Here is a 24,129-nt window from a genome sequence, read left to right as displayed (position 1 = left end):
CCCGTGGCTAGGGCTGCGAATGAGGCTTGGCTGGTAGAGCTCCTTCCTGCTGTGCAGGAGGCCCTGGATCCACAGCACAGAGTATTGTGGCATGACCCAGCATTCAAGAGGTGAAGGCTAAGAAGTTCAAGGTCATGTAAGAAATTTGAGGCTAGTCTAGGATGCATAAGATCAACTTAAAAAAAAAAAAGGCAGCTGAGAATACAACTTAGTGGTCTTTTTTTTGTTTTGTTTTTGTTTTTCGAAACAGGGTTTCATTGTAGCTTTGGGGCCTGTGCTGGAACTAGCTCTTGTAGACCAGGGTGGTCTCGAACTCACTGAGATCTACCTGCCTCTGTATCCTGAGTGCTGGGATTAAAGGGGTGCGCCACCACCACCTGGCTCAGCTTAGCGATCTTAGTAATAAAATGCTGGCCTAGCTAAACTCGATTCCCAGCACTGCTACACAGACCTCGGAAAGACCTTGGAAAGCCTGGGCAGCCATGCAAAGAAGGGCCTGGGAGGATCTGTTTTTAAGAGTGTAACAGAGCTGGGCCGTGGTGGCACATGCCTTTAATCCCAGCACTTGGAGGCAGAGGCAGGCAGATCTCTGGGAGTTCGAGACCAGCCTGGTCTACAAGAGCTAGTTCCAGGACAGGCTCCAAAACCACAGAGAAACCCTGTCTCGAAAAACCAAAAAAAAAAAAGTGTAACAGGAAAAAAAAAAAACTAAGCCTTTAATCCCAGCCCTCAGGAAGCAGAGGCAGGTAGATTGTTGGGAGTTCAAGACCAGCCTGATCCATATAGTAAGTTCCAAACAAACCAGAGCTACACAGTGAGACCCTGTCTCAAATAGAAGACTAGGACTGGGGATGCGGCGGGGGGATGCTCGCTTGGTCTACATGGACAAGAGGTGCCTATGTTAATAATAAATATTCAGGATATCACAGTGATAATCCCTAGATGGAGAGAGCTAGCTAGAAGGGATCCTGCTTGGGAATTCTGTGTGAGCCTTTGCTCCTAGGCCCCAGCCCCAGTTGCCTCCTGCTTAGAGAGGAGACTGAGACACCACAGACAGTTTTGTGAAGAACTCAGGGCCTTACCCCAAAAGTCTAGTAACTCTGGCGGTTTCTGTAGAATGCATGAGGCCCACAGGCTGCCTCGTTCCCTCTTCTGAAAGGCGGCCTCCTAGCTGACCTATTAACAGCTGGAGGCACCCCAACCCTGTCCCTGGGGCATCCTGCCAGCTGCTTCCTCCCACTCAGGGACAAACACAGCAAGACAATTTGGCGAAGAGCTTTTTAGTAGCTAAATATGGCACCATGTGATTCAGCGCAATATAAATTACAGTATGCAAAACAACTGACTGGCTGAGGTAAGGCACACCGTTTCTGCCTCGTGTCCACTGTGAGGGAAAAAAACGCTCACATCTTTAAAAACATCTCCATCATAAAAAAGAAAATGTCCCCTAGAAAGGCCACCAGAGAGAGGGGCCGTGAGGCTCACCCTCTACCATGTATGGAGTGCCCACTGCAGTTGGGCAGTAGCTGCCCCTACTGCTTGCCCAGAGCTCGGTCCAGGTTGCCCTTAATGGTGTCCAGGAAGTCCGTGGTGTTCAGGAAATGTTCATTCAGCTTCACACTGCCAAGAGAACATCGGGGGCGACTCAGGCCTCCTGAAGGCCATCAGTCAAGCCCTTCCAAGGCACATCAGACTTCAGGTATCAGAATGGCTATCCTGCCACCAGGCACAGGCCCAAATCTGCCAGGAGCCCATTGCCAAAGGGCCACAATGAACTTAGTGGAAACTTAACAGTGGCAAGCCACTGACATAGGTCTTACAAGAGAAGCTGGGGGACAGTTTGAGAGGAGATTAAAGACTCAGGCCTGGTCTAGGGAGGCTTATCCTGCCCCAGACCCGAGGCAGCTATACTGACTCACGAGAGGGATCCTAAGTGAGGTTCCCTGGCTTCCTCCCACCTGCTCTGAGGTCTCAGACCCTGTATCCCAAAGCACACACTTGCTGAGGCCATGGATGCAGCCAGCCAGGTCCTTGGTCATAGCTCCGCTCTCCACAGTCTCCACACACACCTTTTCCAGCGTCTGTGCAAACCTGCAGGGGATGTGGCGGTGAGGCCCCAGACAGGCTGGGCCAAACCGTGGGGCTGGACCAACTCAGGTTCTCCCCGCGTGCTCACCTGATGAGATCCGGGTTCCCATCCAGCTTCCCTCGATGCTCTAGACCCCTTGTCCAGGCAAAGATGCTGGCGATAGGGTTGGTACTGGTGGGTCGGCCCTGGGGACAGGCCACGGGATCAACAGCTGAGTCCCAGATAGATACAGCTATCCACCTTTAGACTGACAGATCAGGCTCATCCTCCCAGCCATCAGGGCCAGCGGGCACCGGACCTCGAGATGCACACTCTTACCTTCTGGTGCTCTCGGTAATGGCGAGTGACCGTCCCATGAGCAGCCTCAGCCTCAATTGTCTTCCCATCAGGGCAGACGAGCACAGACGTCATCAGGCCGAGGGAGCCAAAGCCTAGGGGTGGGCAGATCTCTCCTCAGGACATGCATCAGCTCAGAACCCTTCATCTTAGATGGGAGCCTGCTCATCTTCTGATCCCAGCCCAGCCCTCTGCAGCTGAGAGGACAATACGGCCCTCACAGGCAGCTCTCACCAATGGGCTAACATAGGTCTGTGTGCGCCCGTCCCAGACCCCCAGCCTGGGGCTCTCAGTCTCTCCAGCAGAAATGAGCTGCCAGCAGCTGTTTTGCAACCATCACGGTTTCTGCTGCTGTTAGGCCACTTTCAAACTTTGCAACGTATTTCCAAATGTCCCCAGATCCAGGTTCCAGCTGGAATGCCTCTGTTGTCAATGACTCCGGGCAATCAAAAAACTCCCCCAGACCCACAAGGAATGAGAGGGCTCCAGGGAGAAAAAGTAGGCATCTTCCATACGCCAAAGATTCCGCTCAGATTTTGTCTTTAGGTTTATTTGTTTTTATTTTGTGTAGGGGACAGCGCACATGTGCCAGTCTAGAGGTCAGAGGACAACCTGCAGGAGTCTGCCTTCTCTGCCATCTCAATTCCAGGGGTCAAACTCAAGTTGCTAAGCTTGGTTGCAAGTACCTTTACCCACCGAGCCATCGCAAGAGCCCCCTTTCTGTCTTGTTTTATTTTGATATTGGTTTAGCCTGGAATTCACTGTGGAACCCACATTGGGCTCAGGTTCTCAGCAATCTGCCCACTTCAGTGCTGTGACTAAAAGTGTGGACCACTGACAGGGTGGTGGCGCACGCCTTTAATCCCAGCACTCAGGAGGCAGAGGCAGGCGGATCTCTGTGTGGTCTACAAGAGCTAGTTCCAGGACAGCTAGGACTGTTACACAGGGAAACCCTGTCTCGAAAAACCAAACAAACAAGTGTGGACCCCTGTACTCAGCCTCCTGCACTCCTCTTTCTATCAGAGCAGCCTTGTGACACATCAGTCACAGGGACAGAGGCGGGCAGAACCCCTAGACTCACAGACCAGCTTGTCTAGATTCAGGCTCACTGGACAAACCCGTCTCACACAATAAGGTAGAGGGAAGACAAGACAGCTCAGCTGGTAAAAGTTCTTTCCACCAAGCCTGAGGTCAATGTGAGGTCAAGCCCGGGGTCAGGCTCGGTGGGACCCACATGGTGGAAGGACAGAACCGACTCCTGCAAGGTGTCCTCTGACCCCCACACGTGCACTGCAGCGTGTTACAGCGTGTGCACACGTACAAGTAAATAGAGGCCTGGCGCTGTCGTTCACGAGTAGAGCACTTGCCGGGCCTTCGTGAGGCCCCATGTAGAATCCACAGTACTGCCATACAGACAGACAGACAATGGTACATAGAGACTTCTAGACAGGGTCTGTTACGTAGCTCTGACTATCCTAAAACTCACTATGTCCTCGAACTCACAGAGATCCAATTGCCTCTGTTTATCATGCCACCATGCCTGATCTCAGAAATGTAATTTTAAAAAAATATATTGAGACTGAAGAGATGGCTCAACAGTTAAGAATACTTGACTGCTCCTCCAGAGGTCCCGAATTCAATTCCCAGCAACTATATGGTGGTTCACAGCCATCTGTAATGGGATCAGTTCCTTCTTCTGGTATGTATGAAGACAGAGTACTCATATACATTAAATACATGACATAAAATACATGAATAATAAATTTTAAATATATATATATAAATATATATATATATATATATATATCAGTCAGGCAGTGGTGGTGCACATCTTTAATCCCAGCACTAAGGAGGCAGAGACAGGCAGATCTCTGTGAGTTCAAGGCCAGCCTGGTCTACAGAGCAAGTTCCAGGACAAGCTCCAAAGCTACAGAGAAACCCTGTCTCAAAAAAAACAAATATAGACAGACAGACAGATAAAAAAATAATAAGGGGGAAGCCAATAAAAGACAGCTAATATCAACTTCTGGCCTCCACATGGGAACACACACGTGCACACACACGTGTGCACACACATGTGTGCACACACACACACACCTCCAGATGACTCTAAGGAGTCCACACCGATCCTCTTGGGTGAATCTTACTTTCTCCCCACTCTTTCACTTAACCCTGTGCTTACAATCATATTGAAATCTTTTAATTAAAGAAAAATCACTCCAGTCATGGAATACCAACAGCTGCCCGCTTTGGGGACAAGCAGTCCCAGCATACCTTGAGCCAAGATGTCAGACTGTACATCTCCATCATAGTTCTTGCAGGCCCACACAAAGCCACCTGAAGACTTGAGCACCTGGGCCACCATGTCGTCGATGAGCCGATGCTCGTACCATATCTTATTCTTGTCAAAGTCAGTCTTATAATGCCTGGGGGCAAAAGGGCTTGTTTCGGGGAGAGGACAGGAGGTCGTCAGCTTAAGGACCCCTCCCTGCACCTCAAAGCTAAAGCTGAACCAGGCGCGCCGGGAGCGCAACCTCCCCAGGTGGAGTAGGGATGGCGCAGGGGAGCTGGGAGGCTGCGGTGCCCTCAGAAAGCGGCAGAGGCTGTTACTTGTCAAAGATCTCCTGGAAGATGTCCTTGAAACGCCCGTCATAGGCCTTCAGGATGGTGTTCTTGGTGCTCAAGTAGAGCGGCCACTTCTTCTGGATAGCGTACTGGAAGCAGCTGTGCGCAAAGCCCGAAATGGACTGTGGGGAGAGCGGGCAGAGCATGGCCCCCAGCCTGAGACTGCCAGGCTTGCCATGGTCCCAGGGCCAGGGCCAGCATCACCTCCGTAAGATTCCTCAACCCTTGCCACCATGGAGCGAGCCCCTGCTGTTTTGGCTGGCCCATCTTCTCCCTCCAGACTTTCGGGAGCAGACCCCACCACTTTCGCTTCAGACAATTATCACGATTCTTCTTAGACCTTAAAGTCGCTGCGGGCCTGGGTGGGGGCAGCCCCGGCTAAGCTGCCTATCCGGACCGCTAGATTTGACTAGTGTCTCCAATTTAGCCAATTAGAGCCCTTCCTCCCTGCTCATTAGTGATTGGCTCAAAGGTGGTCATGTGACCCAATCCTGGCCAGCGCAAGGAGGAGCTCTTTTCTGAGCTAGTGTTCTCTTCCATCTCTTCCTGGCCAAGAAGTAAAGAAAGCTACAAGATAGGAGAGGAGCGGGCGAGGAGGCCCTGGCCAGCCTTACCTCGTCGGTGTTGTACATGCCCATGCCCACGCCGCCGGCGGGGAAGTTGTACACCTCCCACTCCTTGGGCGCACTGCCGTCCTTTGGGGTGAAGACCATCTTGAACGTGCCAGCTCGATCTACCACAAAGTCTGTGGCCTTGTACTGCAGAGGACAGGTAGTTCGAGCCAGGGCTTCCTTTGGGGCGCGTGAGTCAACAGACTTTGTCTCCAAGCCCGGCCTACCTGGTCGCCATGGGCGTGCCTGCCTATGGTGATGGGCTTGGTCCAGCCAGGGACGAGGCGAGGGATGTTTTTGCAGATGATCGGCTCTCTGAAGACGGTTCCCCCAAGGATGTTCCTGATGGTTCCATTAGGGCTTTTCCACATTTTCTTCAGCTTGAACTCTGTAAGGATAGGGATAAGATAGACCCACCACAGAGCCATCAGAATGTACCCCAAGCCAAAACACAGCCAGACGGGGGTCCAGGTGTCATCCTGGAGAAGGTAGAAGAGTCTAGAGCAGGGCTTCTCAATCTGTGAGTCTCGACCCCTGTGGGGTCACCTAAGACCATAGAAAACACAGATATTTACATTATGATTCCTAACAGTAGCAAAATTACAGTTATGAAGTAGCAAGGAAAATAATTTTAGAGTTGGGGTCACCACAACATGAGGAACTGTAGTAAAGGGTCGCAGCATTGGGAAGGTTAAGAACCAGTGGTCTAGAGTATAAACATGGCCTTGGGAGTCTTACCAGTTTTGACTGTGAGGGTGGTAACGCCGCCTTAGCCTGAGCTGTGAAATGGAGTCCCTGATAAAATACCAAGCACGCTGGCTTGTCATGAAATAAACTGTAAAGTGCCTGGCCGCCATTTTACCAGGTCCACACAGAGGTTCCTCATCGAAGAGAAAGGGCAGCTTCCCTCCACCCCATCCTGCTGGAGACACTAAGACCTTGTCCGTTGAAGAATGAGCTGTAAACCCCAGCACTAGGCTGGAGATGCAGTCCAGCGGCACGGTGCCTGCCTAGCATGCACAAGGGCCTGTGTTTTACTCATTTTTTAAAAATTTTTATTTTATTTATTTAGTCATTTATTTGTTTATTTTGGTTTTTCAAGACAGGGTTTCTCTGTAGCTTTGGGGCTATCCTGGAACTAGCTCTTGTAGACCAGGCTGGCCTCGAATTCACAAAGATCCGCCTGCTTCTGCCTCCCAAGTGCTGGGATTAAAGTTGTGCACCACCACCACCTGACCTCATATATATGTGTATATATTTAATTCCAGGATTCAGGAGCATCAAGGGAAAGCTGAGGACTAAAACTCACTCTGCTGTGTGATATGTGTGATATGTGCGGTAGGCAGGTGGTCTACAGACTGCTGATATCCCTTGAGTTCCCCTTTATTATTGTTTTGCAGTGCTGGGAATCGAACCCAGGGCCTTAAGCATGCCAGGGAATTTCTCCATCCCCGAGCTACACCGCCAGCTCTGAAGACCATCTGGAATGCTTGTTCCTAGCTTCCTCATGCTGCAGAAATGAGGGAGGAAAAGTCCTAAACCATATTCTTCTGTTGTTGTTTTTGAAGCTTAAGAACAATTTTCTTGGCGTTTAAGAGGAAAATAACAAGACAGGCAAGCTGTGGATCTCAGCAGCTGCCAGAAGAAAGGAAGTAGAGAAACGAAGAGAAAAGGACACACTGCGAGAAGTGGGGGTGATCAAGCAGCCACATGGCGAAAGAGAGGGAGCCTTAGAAGAACGAAAAGGCTGAGAGTCCCAAGGAAAGCGATTTTAGCACCTAGCCAGCCCTGCAGAGACATGACACCCTACCCCAACTGCACCTTAGTGACCTCAAAGGCCCGGCAGACCCTCCCAGCAAGACTGGACTGACCTCTCAGTCCCCCATCACCCCAACTCAGACCCCAAGTGATGAAATCAGCCCCAGGGAAGCTCCGTCTCCCAATCCGCTAAGGAATGACAGGCAGCTGCTTCCATCTGTGTGTGACAGTCTGGGACCTGCCAGCCTACAGGTCTCTGTGACCCCCACCACACCTCATACCTTCCACACGAGCCTCGTCGGGGGTGATTGTGGCACACTTGACAGCCACACTGTACTTCTGGGTGGCCAGCGCAGAGTCAATGGTGACCTGGTCATTGGTCTGGTCACGGTTTGGAAGCCCGAGGTCAAAATACTTGAGCTGGACATCCACATGAGGCAGGATAAGCTAGGAAAGAGAGCCCAAGCAAAGTGTCAGGCTAGAAGACCAACTTGGGCAGGGTGCCAAGGCATGAGAAGTCACCTGGTCAGGTGAAAGATGAGGGAAATCTGGTAAAGAGGGTGCAGGAGGGAGCTAGGGTCAGCCATTGGTCAGCAGGGCCAGAGATGGCAGGGGGCTAAGACTCTGAGGGGTAAGCAACACTGGGGTCCACAGAAGGGAGCCAGGAGTGAGTGTCTACTGCTATTCTAGAGAACCATCAAGCCTGGGAAATCCCAAGTCTATTCAGTGGGGTCCCCCTTCTCCTCCAAGTGATTTGTGATCTTAACACGGAAGGGACAGCTTCAGCCAGACACGGTGACATATACCTGAAATCCCCGCACTGGGAGGCTGAGGAAAGATCATGAATTTGGGGACAGCCTGGGCAACACAGTTAAGACACTGTCTCTGGCTGGAGGAATGGCTCAACCATTAAAGAGTGTGTTCTGTCCCTGCGGAGGGCCCAAGTTCAATTCCCAGAACCTGTAACCCCAGCTCCAGGGAATCTGCCAGCTCTGGCCACCGTGGGTACTGGCACTCATATGTGCATACCCACACATGGGCATATAGATCCACACATGGGCATACAGATTTACACATCATTAAAAACAAGTTTGTTTGTTTGTTTGATTTGGTTTGGTTCGGTTTGGTTTTTGCAACAGAGTCTCGCTATATAGTCCTGGCTGGCCAGGAACTCACAGAGATCTTCCTGCCTCTACCTCCTGAGTGCTGGGATTAAAAGCTTGCACAACCATGTTCAGTGCATGAACAACTGTTTTTCTTGCATATATGCCTGTCCATATGCATGCCTGGTGCCTAGAGTGAGATTAATTAAAAATTAAATTAAAGGAGGTAGGGGAGCTGGAGAGATGGCTCAGGGGTTAAAAGCACTTGTTTCTCTTGGAAAAGACTTGGGTTTAGCTCCCAGCACCCACATGACAACTCAAAACCACCCATAACTCCAGTTCCAGGGAGTCTAACACCTTCTGACCTTTGAGGGCATCAAGCACACATGTGGTACATACAAATACATGAAGACAAAACATCTAAACACATAAACCAATCCAAAATAACTTCATTAATTACAAAAAAAAAGCTGGAGCGATGGCTAGCAGTTAGGAGCACTTGCTGCAAAATCATGAGGAACAATTTGGACTCCAGCACCCAAGGACGTCTTCTACATGCTTGTAACCCCAGATCTGGAGGAGAGATGGGGGGACACTGGGCTTGCTGGCTTCTGGCCTAGCAGAGAAAACACAAGCTCCTAGTTCAGGGAGAGGCTGCCTCAGCGAACAAGTGGAGAGTGGCCGGACACCAAACCCCTTTCTGACCTCTGTGCACACACGCAAATTAATTTTTATTATATTTACTGATTTATTGTGTGGGTATTGCGGAGGCGCACGTGTGCCATGGCGAGTGTGTAAAGAGCAAAAGACAACTTGTAATAATTTGTCATTTTCTTTCTCCACATGGGTCTCAGGGATTAAACCTTACATCACCAGGCTTGGACCGGGTGGTGGTGGCGCACGCCTTCACCCAGTACTCAGGAAGCAGAGGCAGGTGGATCTCTGTGAGTTCAAGACCAGCCTGGTCTACAGAGCGAGTTCCGGGACAGCCAGGGCTGTTAGACAATGAAACCCTGTCTCGACATAGAAACAAGCAAAAACCCAAATATCATTAGGCTTGTCAGCAAGCACCTTTAGCCACTATCTACTGGACCACCTTGCCAGCCACCAATTAAGTCCTTTTTCTTTTAAATAAGAACAGATTTGGGACTGACAAGTGACTCCGTGGGTAAAGGCACTTACTGCCAAGCCTGACAATTTGGGTCTGATCCCTGGGGCTCGCTCTGATCCCTGGGGCTCACACGGTGGGAGGCGACTGACAAGTTTCTGGCCTCTATGTGAGCGCCATGGCACCCTCATGCATGCCAACAAACAAGTGTAATAAAACGCTTCTGAAAGCCGAGCGGTGGTGGCGCACGCCTTTAATCCCAGCACTCGGGAGGCAGAGGCAGGCGGATCTCTGTGAGTTCAAGGCCAGCCTGGTCTACAAGAGCTAGTTAGTTCCAGGACAGGCTCCAAAACCACGGAGAAACCCTGTCTTGAAAAACCAAAAAAAAAAAACGCTTCCGAAAGAAAGAGGAAGAGGATTTGAAAAGCTCACACATTTCAGCACCAGCGAGAGGCCCAGACTGCTCAGGACAGGCACTGGCTGACAAACAAGAAATAACAGCTTCTAATATTGTTAGCATGAGGAGGGCGGGGCAGAAAGTGGAAACAGAGGCCCGTTGTCCACCAGGGAACCGTGGGATACCTTGGGGCACTAACCACCTACTCGCCACCCACTGAGGGGGGGTGGTACCTTCTCCTTGATGAACTGCCAGATGATGCGGGTCATCTCGTCGCCGTCCATCTCCACCACGGGCTTCTCCACCTTGATCCTCTTGTCAGCATCTAGAAACGGGCACAGAGCACATCACCTCTGAAGATGTCAATGGTCCAACAACCGCTCCCTCTCCTGCTTTCAAGAACTGCATTCCCACATGGAGGATGGTCATATAGAGCAAACCCATCACACCCAGCTTAAGGGGCTGGGGCCAGCCCGGCCAGCCAAATCCTCTTCCCTTAGAAGCTGAAGAGACCAACAGAGAACCACAGGCAGCTGGGACTACCTGGTCCAGACCAAGTTGGGGTTCCTGCCCACAAATCCTCAGGCTGGACAGTCTCCCCACTTCTCCAAGTCTCAGCTCTTCACTGTCCCCTGTGTGTCCTTCAAATATGATGCTCTCAAAGGCACTAGGCTAAACTGCTATCTGCAATCTGGGAACTCTCAAAAGCCTGAAGCTTAGAGAGACGTGCGCAGACCCACAGTGAGAACCCAGCATGAAGCCAGGCGGTGGTGGTGCACACTTGGCACTCTGGAGGCAGAGGCAGGCAGATCTTATTTTGTGTTCGAGGCCAGCCTAGTCTACAGAGTGAGTTCCAGGACAGCCAAGACTACACAGAGAAACCCTGTCTTGAGAAAACAAGCAAACAAACAGAGAGAGAGAAAGCCCAGCATGTGCCTGACAGCAGTGCAAGCCTTCAACACAACCCCAAGGTTAGCATCCCTAGAGCCATCTTGTTCAGTTGGTTGGTTGGTGTTTTGCAGACAGGGTCAAGGGGAGCCAGGCTCTTGATGACTGAATGCTGCAGGAGCTGCTTCCAGTCCTTCAGCCAATAGACTTTAAGATACCAGCCCACTTGGGCGTGGTCTCGTTTGCTTTAAAAAGCAGCGGTAGCCGCGTGCTAGTTCTCTTGCTTCCGGCTCTGCTTCCGGCTACTGGACTCCTTTCCTGAGCGCGCAGAGGGCTGTTGTCTGGGAAGGTGATCTGTAAGTTTTTTTCCCTTTAAATAAATAACCATTCTATTAATCATAATTCCAAACTGGTGAGGGGTTGTTTGTGACTTAGACCTTCATCTGGCGCCCATACGTTCAAGTTGTTGCTCTCCGACCTACACACATACACACACACAAATAAATGTTAATTTTTTAAACATTTGTTTATGTGTTGGGTATTTTGCCTGCGTGTATGTATGTATGTGAACCACATGCATGCAGTGTCTGAGAAAGTCAGAAAAGAGCATTAGATTGCACGGAACAGGAGTTATAGATGGCTGTGCATTGCCATGTGGGTGCCGAGAACCAAACCCGAGCCCCTTGTATGAACAGAAAGTGCTGTTCATACAGTAACTGCTGACCCATCTCTCCACCTCCTTAAAAAGATTTTTTAGTGGCGCACGCCTTTAATCCCAGCACTCGGGAGGCAGAGACAGGCGGATCTCTGTGAGTTCGAGACCAGCCTGGTCTACAAAGGGAGTTCCAGGACAGGCTCCAAAGCCATAGAGAAACCCTGTCTCAAAAAAAAAAAAAAAAAAAAAAAAAAAGATTTTTTAAAAGTACCTCAACAGGTTGGCCTGGGGCTGCAGTTCAGTTGATAGAATGCTCGCCTAGCATGTATAAAGTCTTAGGCTCAATCCCCAAAATCCCATAAATTGGATGTGGTGGCAAGTGCCAGTAATTCTAGCACTCAGGAGGAGGTAAATTCAAGGTGAGTTCAACATCACTCTTAGCAGCATAGTAAGTTCGAGGCCAGCCTGGAATACCTGAAAGATTGCCTAAAAAGAAGGAACTAAAGAAAAGCCTAACCAACTTTAACCATATCATTGCCCTACAAACGTACCCCAAGCCATGACTCATGACACCCTCGAATGTAAACCTCAGACAACGTGAGCAAAGCAGTTCACTTCCCAGAGACGTACAAATGGCTGGACAATAAAGAGAGAAAACCTTCGAGATTGTTTAGGGAGAAAAAGGAGATCTAGGGAGCACGATTGCCGTCAAGCAAGAAAGAAACCAAGTCCCTGGCTCAGTGGAGTTTGGCCTTGCGGGTCAGATGCCAAGAAGCCAAAAGAGCAGACTTGAACTGGCCCTCTTCCTGGAAATAAAAGCAGATATGGCTGGCTCCATTACCAAACCCAAGATGCCTTCAACCCAACTACAGAATTCTTTCACTTTGGTCTGAAGCTGAGGTGAGAAGGGCCCAAGACAGGCTGCTGGTCACAACTTGCTTAGCTTCTAGAAGCCTCTTCTGAGAGTTCATTTAAAGACAGATTGTCAGATTATTTTTAAACAACCAAAACTATGTCATAAGCCAGTTCTAAGAGTCTCAACCTCAGCATCAGATGACATAGCCTCATGCCAGCATCGATGTGGGTGCCACGCTCCTCAGCAGGGGGGGGTATGTCAAAGTCAGGATCACACCCTGGTGTACGTGGGCATGTTTGTGGAATTAGAGAACACAGGGCCTGCTTATTCACATAGCAACGCGGTGCTGACTGAGCATTGTAGACACTGCAATATTAAGATGTGAAGCCACACAGGGAGGGAGGGGGATAGGACAGGTAACAGAACAAGCAGCACTGTTGTCAGATGCCAGGTTGCTGAGGCTTCCCAGAGGAGCTGGGGCAGGGACCTGTTCCAAGCCAGCTAGGTAGGCCCCTTTGTTTTGTCCTAGAAACTGATGTCCTGTTCACCCCATCCCACCTCACCCCATCCCAAAGACAACCCAGAGCCTTGCATATTTACCCCAAACACTCATCCACTGAACTACACCCTTGGGGCGGTTTGACTAAGAATGGTGCCCATAGGCTCATATATTTGGATGCTTAGTCATCTGGAATTGGCACTATTTGAAAAGGATTTGGAGGTGTGGCCTTGTTAAAGGAAATGAGCCACTGAGGGTGGGCTTTGAGGTTTCAAAAGCCCATGTCAGGCCCAATCTGTCTTTCCCAGCCTACTGTCAGGATGTAGCTGTTAGCTATTTCTGCACCTTGCCTGCCTGCCTGCATGCTCCCTGCCACGATGATAATGGACAAAGCCACTGAAACTGTAAGCAAGCCCCTCTTGGGTTTTTTTTTAAAGTGTTCTAGAATTGTTTGTTTGTTTTTCAAGACAGGGTTTCCCTGTAGCCCTGGCTGCCCTCGAACTCAGAGATCCTCCTGCCTCTGCTTTCCACGTGATGGAATTAAAAGTGTGTGCCAGCCGGGCAGTGGTGGCGCACGCCTTTAATCCCAGCACTTGGGAGGCAGAGGCAGGCGGATCTCTGTAAGTTCGAGACCAGCCTGGTCTACAAGAGCTAGTTCCAGGACAGGCTCCAAAGCCACAGAGAAACCCTGTCTCGAAAAACCAAAAAAAAAAAAAAAAAAAAAAAAAGTGTGTGCCACCAACTAACTGCTGAGCCATTTCTCCAGCCCAGATTTACTTTTACTTTATGTGCATTGCCTGCATGAATGTCTATGTTAGAATATTGAGTTTCCAGACCTGGAGTTCTGGACAGCAGGGAGCTGCCATGTGGGTGCTGGGAATTGTACCAAGGTCCTCTGGAAGAGCAGTCAGTGCTCTTAACCACTGAGCCATCTCTACAGAGTGAGTTCCAGGACAGGCCCCAAAGCTACAGAGAAGGCCTGTCTCAAAAAACAAAACAAAACAAACAAAAAAGGTGTGTGCCACTGCCACCCAGCTCCTTTTTTCCCCTCTTATTTGGTGGTGCCAAGGATTGAACTCAAGTCCCCCCCACCACGTTCTTAAGTAGGCCCCATCCAGTTAGTGAATTTTTGTTGTTGTTTGGTTTGGGTTTTGATCTGGGGAGAGCGGGATCTTTTTTTTTTTTTCGGGGGGGGGGGTCGAGACAGGGTTTCTCTGTATAACAGTCCTGCTTGCCCTGGAATTTGCTTTGTAGACTAGGCTGGCCCCGAACTCACTGAGATCTGCTTCCTCCCTCCCTCTGCCTCCCAAGTGCTAGAATTAAAGGCGTGCACCACCACTGCCCAGCAAGAGCAGGATCTTTAACTCTGTATCCCAAGATGGCCTCAAATGCAAAATCTTGCTGCCTCTCTCTCCTGCATATTGGGATTACAGACATCAATACCACCATGGCTGGTTCAGGTAGTGGTATTTCTAAACTATCCATTGGTGAGGAATGCTTTTAAAAATTAGGAGAGGGGCTAGAGAGATGGCTGGGCTGCTGTTAGAAAGGCTCCAGGCCCCAGGTTTGATTCTCATCAACATGGTGGCTTACAACTCTCTGACTCCCTGAGCACCAGATACACACATGGTACACATACAAGAATACATGCAGGTAAAATACTCATACACATAAAAATTTTCTTGTTTAATTCAGAAGGCACTGGAGAGATGGCTCAGAGGATAAGAGTACCTACTTTTCTTCCAGACAGTCAGAGAATGGGGTTAGTTCCCAGTACGCATGTCAGGCAGCTCATAACCTCCTACAAGGATTAGTATTTTTCTCAATACTCTTACATATACACGTTATTCAAAATAAAATCAATCTTTAGAAAAAGTCACGAGAGTAAGGTTGGGAACGTGACACAGCTGGTAGAGTGCTTGCCTAATATTCACAGAGTTCGTCTTTAGGACTGCAAAAATGGGGATCAGAAATTCAAGGTCACCCTTGACTACAGATAGAATTCAAGGCCAGCCTGAGCTCCAAGTGACCACATCTCAACCAACAAGCCACCCAGGAGAGACGACGTCTTAGCCTTTTAGTTAACATCAGGTGATGGAACCGGGTGTGATGCTGTCATCCTGTGATCTCAGCCCTCAGGAGACTGAGGCAAGAGGGTGGCCTGGAGTTGGAGATCAGCTCAGGAATGCAGCTCAATAGGACAGTATCTGCACAGCCTGGCCAAAACCCTGGGTCCCATCACCAGTACTGTCAAAATAAATAAATAAACAAGCAAACAAGCCAAGGGAACAGAAGCCAGAATCAAATTCAAAGCAGGGACTAGAAAAAGATGCTTACACACCCATGTTCAGAAAAAGATTTGCACACCCATGTTCAGAAAAAGATGTTTGCACACCCGTGTTCATTGCAGTGTCACTCACAATAACCAAAAGGTAGTGTCTAAGCAATGAGTGAACAAATAAAATATGATCTGTACATCCATAAAATATTATTCAGACTTAGGAAGAAGAAAAGAAATTCTATCACACGCCACAACATGGGTGAACCCTAAGGACAGTATATACACAAACGGACAGTCATACCCGGAGTGGTGGCTCACACCTTTAGTTCCAGAACTCAGGAGGCAGAGGCAGGCGGATCTCTGTGTGTCTGATGCCAGCCTGGTCTACAAAACATTCCAGGACATCCAGGACTGTTATACAGAGAAACCCTGCCTCAAAAGAAAAATAGAAAACAAACAAAACAAGACAAAAAACAAAGACAAATGTTTAGGTTTCTACTTACACAGGTGCCTAGAACAGTGGTTCTCAACCTTCCTAATGCTGTAATACTTTAATACAGTTCCTTGTGTTGTGGTGACCCCCAGTCATAAAATTATTTTCATTGCTACTTCATAACTGTAAATTTGCTATTGTTATGAATCATAATGTAAATATTTTTGGAGATAGGAGCTTGTCAAAGGGGTCGAGACCCATAGGTTGAGAACTGCTGGCTTAGCCCATTAAAGCATAGAGAAGAGGCGGTGGGATAGCTGGCGGCAGCCAAGGGAAGAGGAAATTGGAAGTCACTGTTTCATAGATACAGTGTTTCAGTTTTGCAAGATGAAAAGGTTCCGGCAGATGTTTGCGACTAATGGCTACATAGTAACAACCCTGACCACTACTGAAGTGAGTGGGTGGTGGGAGGGGATGTGGGGTACAAACGGTCCTGATACAGTGTATAGACGTGTGAAGTTGTCAAGGAATAAGTTTTAATATACTGTTAAAATAATTTTTTTTTTTTGGTTTTTCGAGACAGTGTTTCTCTGTAGCTACGGAGCCTGTCCTGGAACTAGCTCTTGTAGACCAGGCTGGTCTCGAACTCCCAGAGATCCGCCTGCCTCTGCCTCCCAAGTGCTGGGATTAAAGGCGTGCGTTAAAGGCGTGCGCCACCACCGCCCATCTTGTTAAAATAATTTTTAAAAATTGCCAAAGAATAAATAAAAGATATTCGAGGGTCAGAGATAGCCCCGCCTACCCACGGAATTCAATTCCTAAATTTTACCTGGTGGACAGAAAGAACACCTCCAAGTTGTTCTCTGACATAGGGTGCTGTGGCAGACATGTATGCATACACACACACACACACACACACAATCAATGTAAAAAAGATTCTAAAAAGGAAAGTTGTCATGGTTAATATTTTAACCAAAATAAAAATAGTAAGAATTCAAACCCATACCCCCCTACATACACGCAGTCTTAGATCACAGCCTGTCTTGAAGAAATGAGTTACCCCTGACCCAGTGACCCAATGACATTCAGTAGGAGCAAGAAGAGCCGGGCTGAGGGAGGCCTCCCTGTTCCAGACAGACCTGCACCCAGATGGTGGAAATTTGAGACTTTTTTTCTGTAGTTTATTTTGCAAGCAAACCATGCTCTGCCCATCTCAAAGAGAAAAGGGTGATAAACCATCTAAACCACTAGAAATGGGCTGGAGCAGGGGAGATGGGCTGGGGTGGGGGTGCCTACCACACAAGATTAAGAATCCAAGTTCAAAACCCCATAAGCAACGTAAAAGAGCTGGACTCAGTAGGTGCCTGTCACACAGCGGGGAACTGTAAGAGATGCTGTCTCAAAAAGTAAAAGTGGAGGGGCAACACCCAAGGTTGACCTCTGACCTCCACAATGTACACCATAGCTCGTATGTGCCCATGTCAAGAGGGAGAGGAAGGGGTGTGTCATTAAAACACAAGGAGCAGGGGCTGGAGAGATAGCTCAGTGGTTAAGAGCATTGACTGTTCTTCCAGAGGACCTAAGTTCTATTCCCAGCAACCACATGGTGGCTCACAACCATCTGTAATGAGATCTGGTGCCCTCTTCTGGCATGCAGGCATACATGGAGGAAGAATGTTGTATACATAATAAAAAATAAAATTTAAAAAAAAAAACACAAGGAACATACCCAAGGCTTTCCTAAAACTCCAAAGTGACGGGGCTTGACTCTCCTGAGGACCTAGGTTCCACAGTCAGCATTGCAAAAGATAAACAAATAAACCATGGGGCTGAAGTTAAGAGCACTCACTGTAGTACTGCAAGGATCTGAGCTTGATTTCCAGCACCTATACCTGCTAGCTTACATGGAATTCCAGGGGATCCAATGCCCTCTTCTGGCCTCAGAGGCACCAGCACACACACACACATATAAAATAAATAAAAATAATTATTTAGGGGTTAGTGAGATGACTCAACAGTTAAGAGCACTTGGTGCTCTTGCAGAGGACCCAGGTTTGATTCCCAGCACCCACATGGTGCTCATGACCATCTGTAACTCCAGTTCCAGGGGATCTGACTCCTCATTTGGCATCCATGGACACCAGACATGTATAAAGCACATGGTGTACATAGAGGCAAACATTTGTAAGCATCAAATAAAAATAATTGCCGTATCCCGCATCCAGGCAACAACATCAGCAGGGTCCTGCCCAGCTTACTTGTCCTTGCTTGGAGAGAAGTGTGAGGATTAAGAAATGGCACGTAGAAGTCGGGTGCCTTTAATCCCAGAACTTGGGAGGCAGAGGCAAGTGGATCTCTGTGAGGCTCCAAAGCTATAGTGGAACGCTGTCTCGAAAAACCAAAAAAAAAAAAAAAGAGAGAAGAAAAGAATGTCAGGTAGGGAAAAAAAACAGATACAAAAGAAAAGACAGGCAGGAAAGAAAGAAAGAAAGAAAGAAAGAAGAAAAGAATGTCAGGTAGGGGAAAAAGATACAAAAGAAAAGACAGGATAGAGTCGGGAGGGCATCCAGTAAGTCCTGAGATTTGCCCCGTGTTTATTTCTCACAGGCTTTGTATACCCCAATCCAAAAAGGAGGGAAAGGCTTCTCTACCTGATACAAGGAACAAAGTAATCACCTTCTCCATACCCAAAGCATCAAGTAACCACACCAACCACACCCTAGGTCAAAACATCCTATTAGCAAGCACACCTGGGGTCAAACCTCCTGTCATAACCTTAAAGGAGCAAGAATAGGCCTGGCGGTGGTGCACGCCTTTAATCCCAGCACTCGGGAGGCAGAGGCAGGCAGATTTCTGTAAATTCATGAGGCCAGCCTGGTCTACAAGAACTAGTTCCAGGACAGCTGGGACTGTTACACAGAGAAACCCTGTCTTGAAAAACCAAAAAAAATAGAGGACTGCTCTCTGACCTTTGATTAAGGTGAGACGAATCCACATCTGTGGGCTCCCACAAATAATCTTAAATTACAAAAAAATATATTTTTTTTTGAGAGAGGGTTTCTCAGTAGCTATGGAGCCAGTCCTGGAACTTGCTTTGTAGACCAGGCTGGCCTCAAACTCACAGAGATCCACCTGCCCGACAAGATTCTTTTTTTTAAAGGGAACACATTCATGTAACTTAGAGTGTATTACTATGATTGCTCTATTTTATTAGTTATTCTTAATCATTAACTCTGCCTGATTTGTAGGTAAACGTTATCATAGTATGGACGTACAGGGGAAAGTACATTGCAAGTGGAGTTTGGAACTATCCGCAGTTCCACGTAGCCATTGTGGGCATTGGAATAGATCCCTTATGGAGAAGTGGGGACCACTGTGTCTTCTGTTCTTGGTGGGATAGGAGCATGGACAAATGGCCTTGAGGCTCCATCTTGCACCATCATTTCCCCCAACACTAATGTCACCTTTTAATAGTTCCCATCTTTTAGAAACCCTATCTCAGTTCCATGGTAGAGGGCAGTTTTGAGTCTTACACATATGGTCTCATGTTTCCCGGACTATGCACCCTCTATGCTGCTGAGGATGATCTTGAACTTCTGGCCCCCTCTGCCTCCACCCTCCTAAACACTGGGATTAGAGATGTGCTAGACAGGTCCTCTCCTGAGTCACACTCCCCAGCTTCCTCTCTTCTTTTGGTGCTGTCAATCAAATAAGTATCTTGCACTTGGAAGATGTGTGCTTGCCACCTGGGCCACACCCTCCACCCGTAGGCCATTTTTGAGGACTTTGAGTTTTTATTTTGAGTGAGAAAGCTCTGCAGGATTTCACAATGTGTACTGCAATCAGATGTTTTGTTTTGTTTTTTGTCTTTTAAGATTTATTTTTAGCTGAGTTGGGGTGGCACACACCTGAGACCAGCTTGGTCTACAGAGCTAGTTTCAGAACTGGCTCCAAAGCTCCTGAGAAACCCTGTCTCAAAAGACAATAAATAAGTAAATAAATAAATAAATAAATAAATAGCAAGCTTTCCACTGCCATACACTTCATCTCCTGTTCATCACACAGTGCAAGCAGCCTTGGCACCTCTGGGTCCCTCCTTCTCTCCCTCTCCACTATCAGCTTCCTCCGCTGCTCAGGCTTCCCCTAATTGGGTCTCTTCTGTCCGCCCCATTTAAACCTTCCCGTACACCTTCCACCTTCCTAACTGAGCTCTTTCACTATTATGTCTGCTTACTCTAGTAGCTCACAGCACTGCCTTGTACCTTTGGAGGGCAGAGGACAACCAGGCAGCTCATGGGAGTCCATTCTCTCCTTCCCCCATGTGGGTCCTGGGGATCAAACTCAGGTCACCAGCCTGGCAGCCAGTGCCTCTGTCCCCTGTGCATCTTTCGGACCCTTCTCCTTAGCTCGTTACTATGCATCCTACTAGTTACCTATCTTAAGTGCCTGTCCCCTCCACGTTAGAATTAAAGTCCAAAGGCAGAACTCTTCCCCACTCCCCTCCCACTTCCAGCTTGCATGGATACGATAAAGGCATAAATGAAGGACAAACATACATCAGGGCTGCCTGGGTTCACTTTCTGCTTTCAGGAATGTGTCCCCCTGCCTTCCCACTGCCCAGGGCCTTTGCTACACATGAGCAGGGAACACTCTCATGTGACAGGCACCCTGCCCAGCACAACTCACAGAGTTGAGGAGTACTAGTAATCTGGGCTGGAGGTGCGACTCGGTGATGGAAGGCTGGTTTGGCAGCTGTGACTCCCTGGGTTGGGGCTTCAGCTCTTGCGGGAGGGCTTGCACCCAAGTGTCAAGGTACAGGCCTATAACCCTACCTACTCAGAAGGTGGAGGCAGGAGGTTCACAAGTTTTAAAGGCAGCCAGAATGATTTGGTGAGACTAGCTCAAAATAAAGTTTAGGAAGAGCTGGAGGCTGCAAGCCATATGCGGGCCCCTGAAACATTTTCCACATCTAAACTCCAAAGCAAGCCAGAGATCCTGGCTTCACACAATCAGCTGTCCCCAGAGCCTGCCAATGTAGAAGGGTAGAATGAGCCCAAGAGGGCCCAGCTAAAGTTGGAAAACTTGGGGGCAGCCAAGTCTTTCTAGACCAGTAGTTCTCAACCTTCCTAATGTTGCGACTCTTCAATACGATTCTTCATGCTGTGCTGACCCCCAACCATAAAATTATTTTGTTGCTACTTTATAACTGTAATTTTGCTACTGTTAATAAATCGTAATATGACCCCAAAGGGCTGCGACTCATAGGTTGAGACTTGTTCTAGACCACTGGTCTAGAGCAGCCCACAGTTCTAGGCTTGTTCTAGATCACCGTTCTAGGACCTTTCCCTTCAAACCCTACTGGGTCAAACACAAACACCCACACCAATTCTGGGGGAAGTCGTGCTGGGGATGGGCTGCTGGGGACTTGTCTGACATGCCTGAAGCAAGGCTCAGGGTGAAACAGATAGGAACTGACTCATGGGTCTGCAAAACTTGAAAGGCCTGTGAGATGGTGGGTGAAGGTGGAGGGAAGAGGCCAACTCCACAGGGTTACCCTCTGACCTCCATACATGTACCGTAGCATGCATGCACACGTGCGCGCGCGCGCGCGCGCACACACACACACACCATCTGTCTCTCTCTCTCTCACACACATAATAAATAACAAAGTTTTTATAAAAAATTGATGATCAGCTATTAAATAATTTATTCTGGGTTCTTAGACACTTGGAATTGCTTGTTCCTTCCAAGTGTGCAGGGCTGGCAGGTCACTATATATATGTATACATACATACATATGTGTGTATGTATATACACACACATATTTAAGGTGACGAACTGATGAAGTTTCTTCACCCTAAAGGTTCAGGTGAAGAAATGTAGTTTCTAGTTGGGAGTAGAATAAAGGGCGTCTAAGTGTTTGTCCCATGCAAAGACTGATTCCTGGGCCTTCCCAAGTTCTAACTTATCAGAGCTACCAGCAAGTAGTTGCTGGAGGATGAAATATAGAAAAAAATGCATGTGATGCCGGGCGATGGTGGTGCACGCCTTTAATCCCAGCACTCGGGAGGCAGAGGCAGGCAGATCTCTGGGAGTTCAAGGCCAGCCTGGTCTACAAGAGCTAGTTCCAGGACAGGCACCAAAGCTACAGAGAAACACTGTCTCGAAAAACCAAAAAAGAAAAAAGAAAAAAAAGAAAAAAGACACAGGATGGTTTTTTGTTTTGTTTTGTATTTAAGCACCACCCCACTTGGAGACCTTTGGGAAGTACCTTCCACTGATGACTTTTTAAAACGTAAATCCACATTTAGAATCCCAAAGGAACCTTATTTTCTTGTTAGTGTGGTTTCTCAAGGTAGTTTTTGCTTGTTTGTTTTGCCATTAATGCAGACCTCCCAAAAAAGGGAAAAGATGAAAAAGAGAACACTGGATGGCTTTAACTTCTATGGTATTTTGCTGCAGGGCTGCCATACGGGCGTCTTAGAGGCCCGAGACACTTGACCGACCGGGTTTCAGGACTCAGAGATTCCTGAAGCACAAAAGCAGAAATGTCCCTTTCTCCTTGGCAAAGGGGGAGGGTCAGGGGCTCCGCCCTCTCCCTCCTCCTGGCCCCCAGCTCCGGTCAGCTGCTCCCACACTCAGTTAAAGATTACCACTTTAGCCAGGACAAGCCCCATAGCCAGACCCACCCCCCTCTTCCTCATTCTCTTGGCTAACCCCAAGCAGCTTTGGGCCAGGTCAGGATAGAATTTCCGTGGCAACAGGCATCAAAAAAAAAAAAAAAAGGCCACCGAGCACTCTTCATTGTTCCCCGTGTCTTGTAGCAGGGCACTGTGTAGCTAGGGTGTAAAGGATGCCCACAAGCCAGGCGGGGCAGTCTGTTGGTAACGGAGACTCTAGCTAAACCCTGCTTATTTTGCCTCGATGTGCACCTTCACGTTTAAGAAGGAAGTTGAAGGCAAGTAATGCCGACCTCGTGGGAACGACTGACCGCAGAAAATGACGATGTGCGTGCACGGCCTGCTCTCCACAGCTTGTACACCAAGCAGGACCGACTCACAAGCAGCACAAGGCTGGCACAGCAAGAAAAGGCCAGGAGAGGGCCCAGACTGAGCCTCCAGGGCAGCGAAGGGTGGGGGAGTGGCAGAAAACAAAAGCGGGAAAAATAGAAGGACATTCCTCCAGCTGTCGAGTAAAGGTTCCAAAAATAGCTGACGTGGGCCTGCTGGGGAGGAGGAACCAGAGCGCGCGGGGATTGGAGCGAAGGGGAAATGGAGGCCTCTCCTCCTCGCCTTTGTCTGAGTCGGGACCGCGAGGTGACCCTCCCCTGCCTAGAGCAACAGCAGGCCGCTCCCGCCCCTCTGGGTCGCTCGTCCCCTTCCAAGGGCGCAGGGCAGTCAGGATCCGCCATTCCGGGTCCAGGCACCCCCAGAAACGCTCCCCCGGAATACTTTCTTAGCCCCAACCCCAACGGGGCCCAGTGATCATGCCCCAGGCCACCAGCTGCCACTGTTCCCTACGCCCCAACCCCTGCAGCAGCCTGGGCGCGCCAGGCGCTGGAGCCTGGGACGAGGCCACCGCCCAGCCCTTCGCGACCAGCACACCGCCGTTCCCCGGCCGCCGGCGTGTCGCTAGTAGCGCTCCGGGGTCCCCCTCCCGGGACGTCGCCACGTCGCAGCGCTGCAAGAGCACCCGCCCCCCACCCCCGTTGCGGCACTCACAGTGGCGCCGTGGCTGCTCCGGCCAGTTGGGGACAGTCAGGGCGGCCGGTGCCCAGGCCCGCGCCGAGCCTGGGGCTCTGCAGAGCGAGTGCACGGTTCGCAGGTAGCTGCCCATCCCGAACAAGCGAGGTCCGAGCGCGCCGCTGCACCAGGTTGTGCGGCGGGGACTCTGCTGGCCCGGGTGGCCAGGACCCAACCGGGGCGGAGCTGCGGAGCCCGCAGCCCCATTGGGTCTCACCCCGGAGAAGGCGGGTCCAGGGCCGGGGCAGGAGCCTGCCTGCCACCCTTGGGCCTGTTCCAGAGCCCGGGCCGCCCCACCGCTGAGCCCGCGCTTTCTGGGCACCTCAGTCCCTCTCCGAAGCAGCAGGAACCAGTGAGACCCATTCGGGTCGCGGAGGCTCACGGCTGCATGACGCCCAGCTTCCACCAGGATGTCAGCGGCAGTCAGGTCGCCTTAGTCCCCTGCGTCCTTCTGTGTTTGGCTGATTGACCCGACCGAGGCGCCTTCATCTAGCTGATTGACAAGTGTGGCTGTCTTGAGCCAAGATCAGGACATCTAGGATCTCCTCCTGGTATCGTTCAGTTGGATGGACTAACCTGAATCGAGAGTTAAAATTACGAGTGCGGTGGAGGCAAGAGGATCCTGAGTTCTGTTCACGAGTTCAAGGCCAGCTTGGGCTAACCTGAGACCCTGTTACAAAAACAAAGCAAAAGGCAAAGGGTTGAAATCCTGCTTTTGTTCCTCACTAGACCAGACTTCTAGCCCCGA

General features: G+C 49.4%; 1 protein-coding gene across 1 annotated transcript; it reads right to left on the bottom strand.

Moving 5' to 3' along the window:
* Positions 1–1,277: 1,277 nt before the first annotated feature.
* Positions 1,278–23,559, bottom strand: Idh2 (isocitrate dehydrogenase (NADP(+)) 2). Its single transcript, XM_057755930.1, has 11 exons — positions 23,361–23,559; positions 10,261–10,352; positions 7,701–7,866; positions 5,889–6,049; positions 5,665–5,808; positions 5,036–5,172; positions 4,700–4,851; positions 2,408–2,520; positions 2,177–2,274; positions 1,999–2,091; positions 1,278–1,620 (listed from the first exon to the last, which is right to left on the bottom strand). Exons 1-11 carry the CDS (start codon positions 23,473–23,475, stop codon positions 1,533–1,535), a joined length of 1,359 nt encoding a protein of 452 aa, XP_057611913.1. The 5' UTR covers positions 23,476–23,559; the 3' UTR covers positions 1,278–1,532.
* Between the last annotated feature and the right edge of the window lie 570 nt (positions 23,560–24,129).

This window comes from Chionomys nivalis, chromosome 23 (assembly GCF_950005125.1).
Source record: "Chionomys nivalis chromosome 23, mChiNiv1.1, whole genome shotgun sequence".
NCBI classification, from domain to species: Eukaryota; Metazoa; Chordata; class Mammalia; order Rodentia; family Cricetidae; genus Chionomys; species Chionomys nivalis.
Note: the sequence above shows the minus strand (reverse complement) of the source record. Positions and strands in the feature narration are given on the sequence as shown.

Coding starts and splice junctions, on each gene's coding strand:
- Idh2 (XM_057755930.1), bottom strand. CDS start 23,475: ATGGGCAGCTACCTGCGAACCGTGCACTCGCTCTGCAGAGCCCCAGGC. Junction 10,353..23,360: donor GGAGCAGCCACGGCGCCACT/GTGAGTGCCGCA, acceptor GCCCGTTTCTAG/ATGCTGACAAGAGGATCAAG. Junction 5,173..5,664: donor GCATGTACAACACCGACGAG/GTAAGGCTGGCC, acceptor CTCTCCCCACAG/TCCATTTCGGGCTTTGCGCA.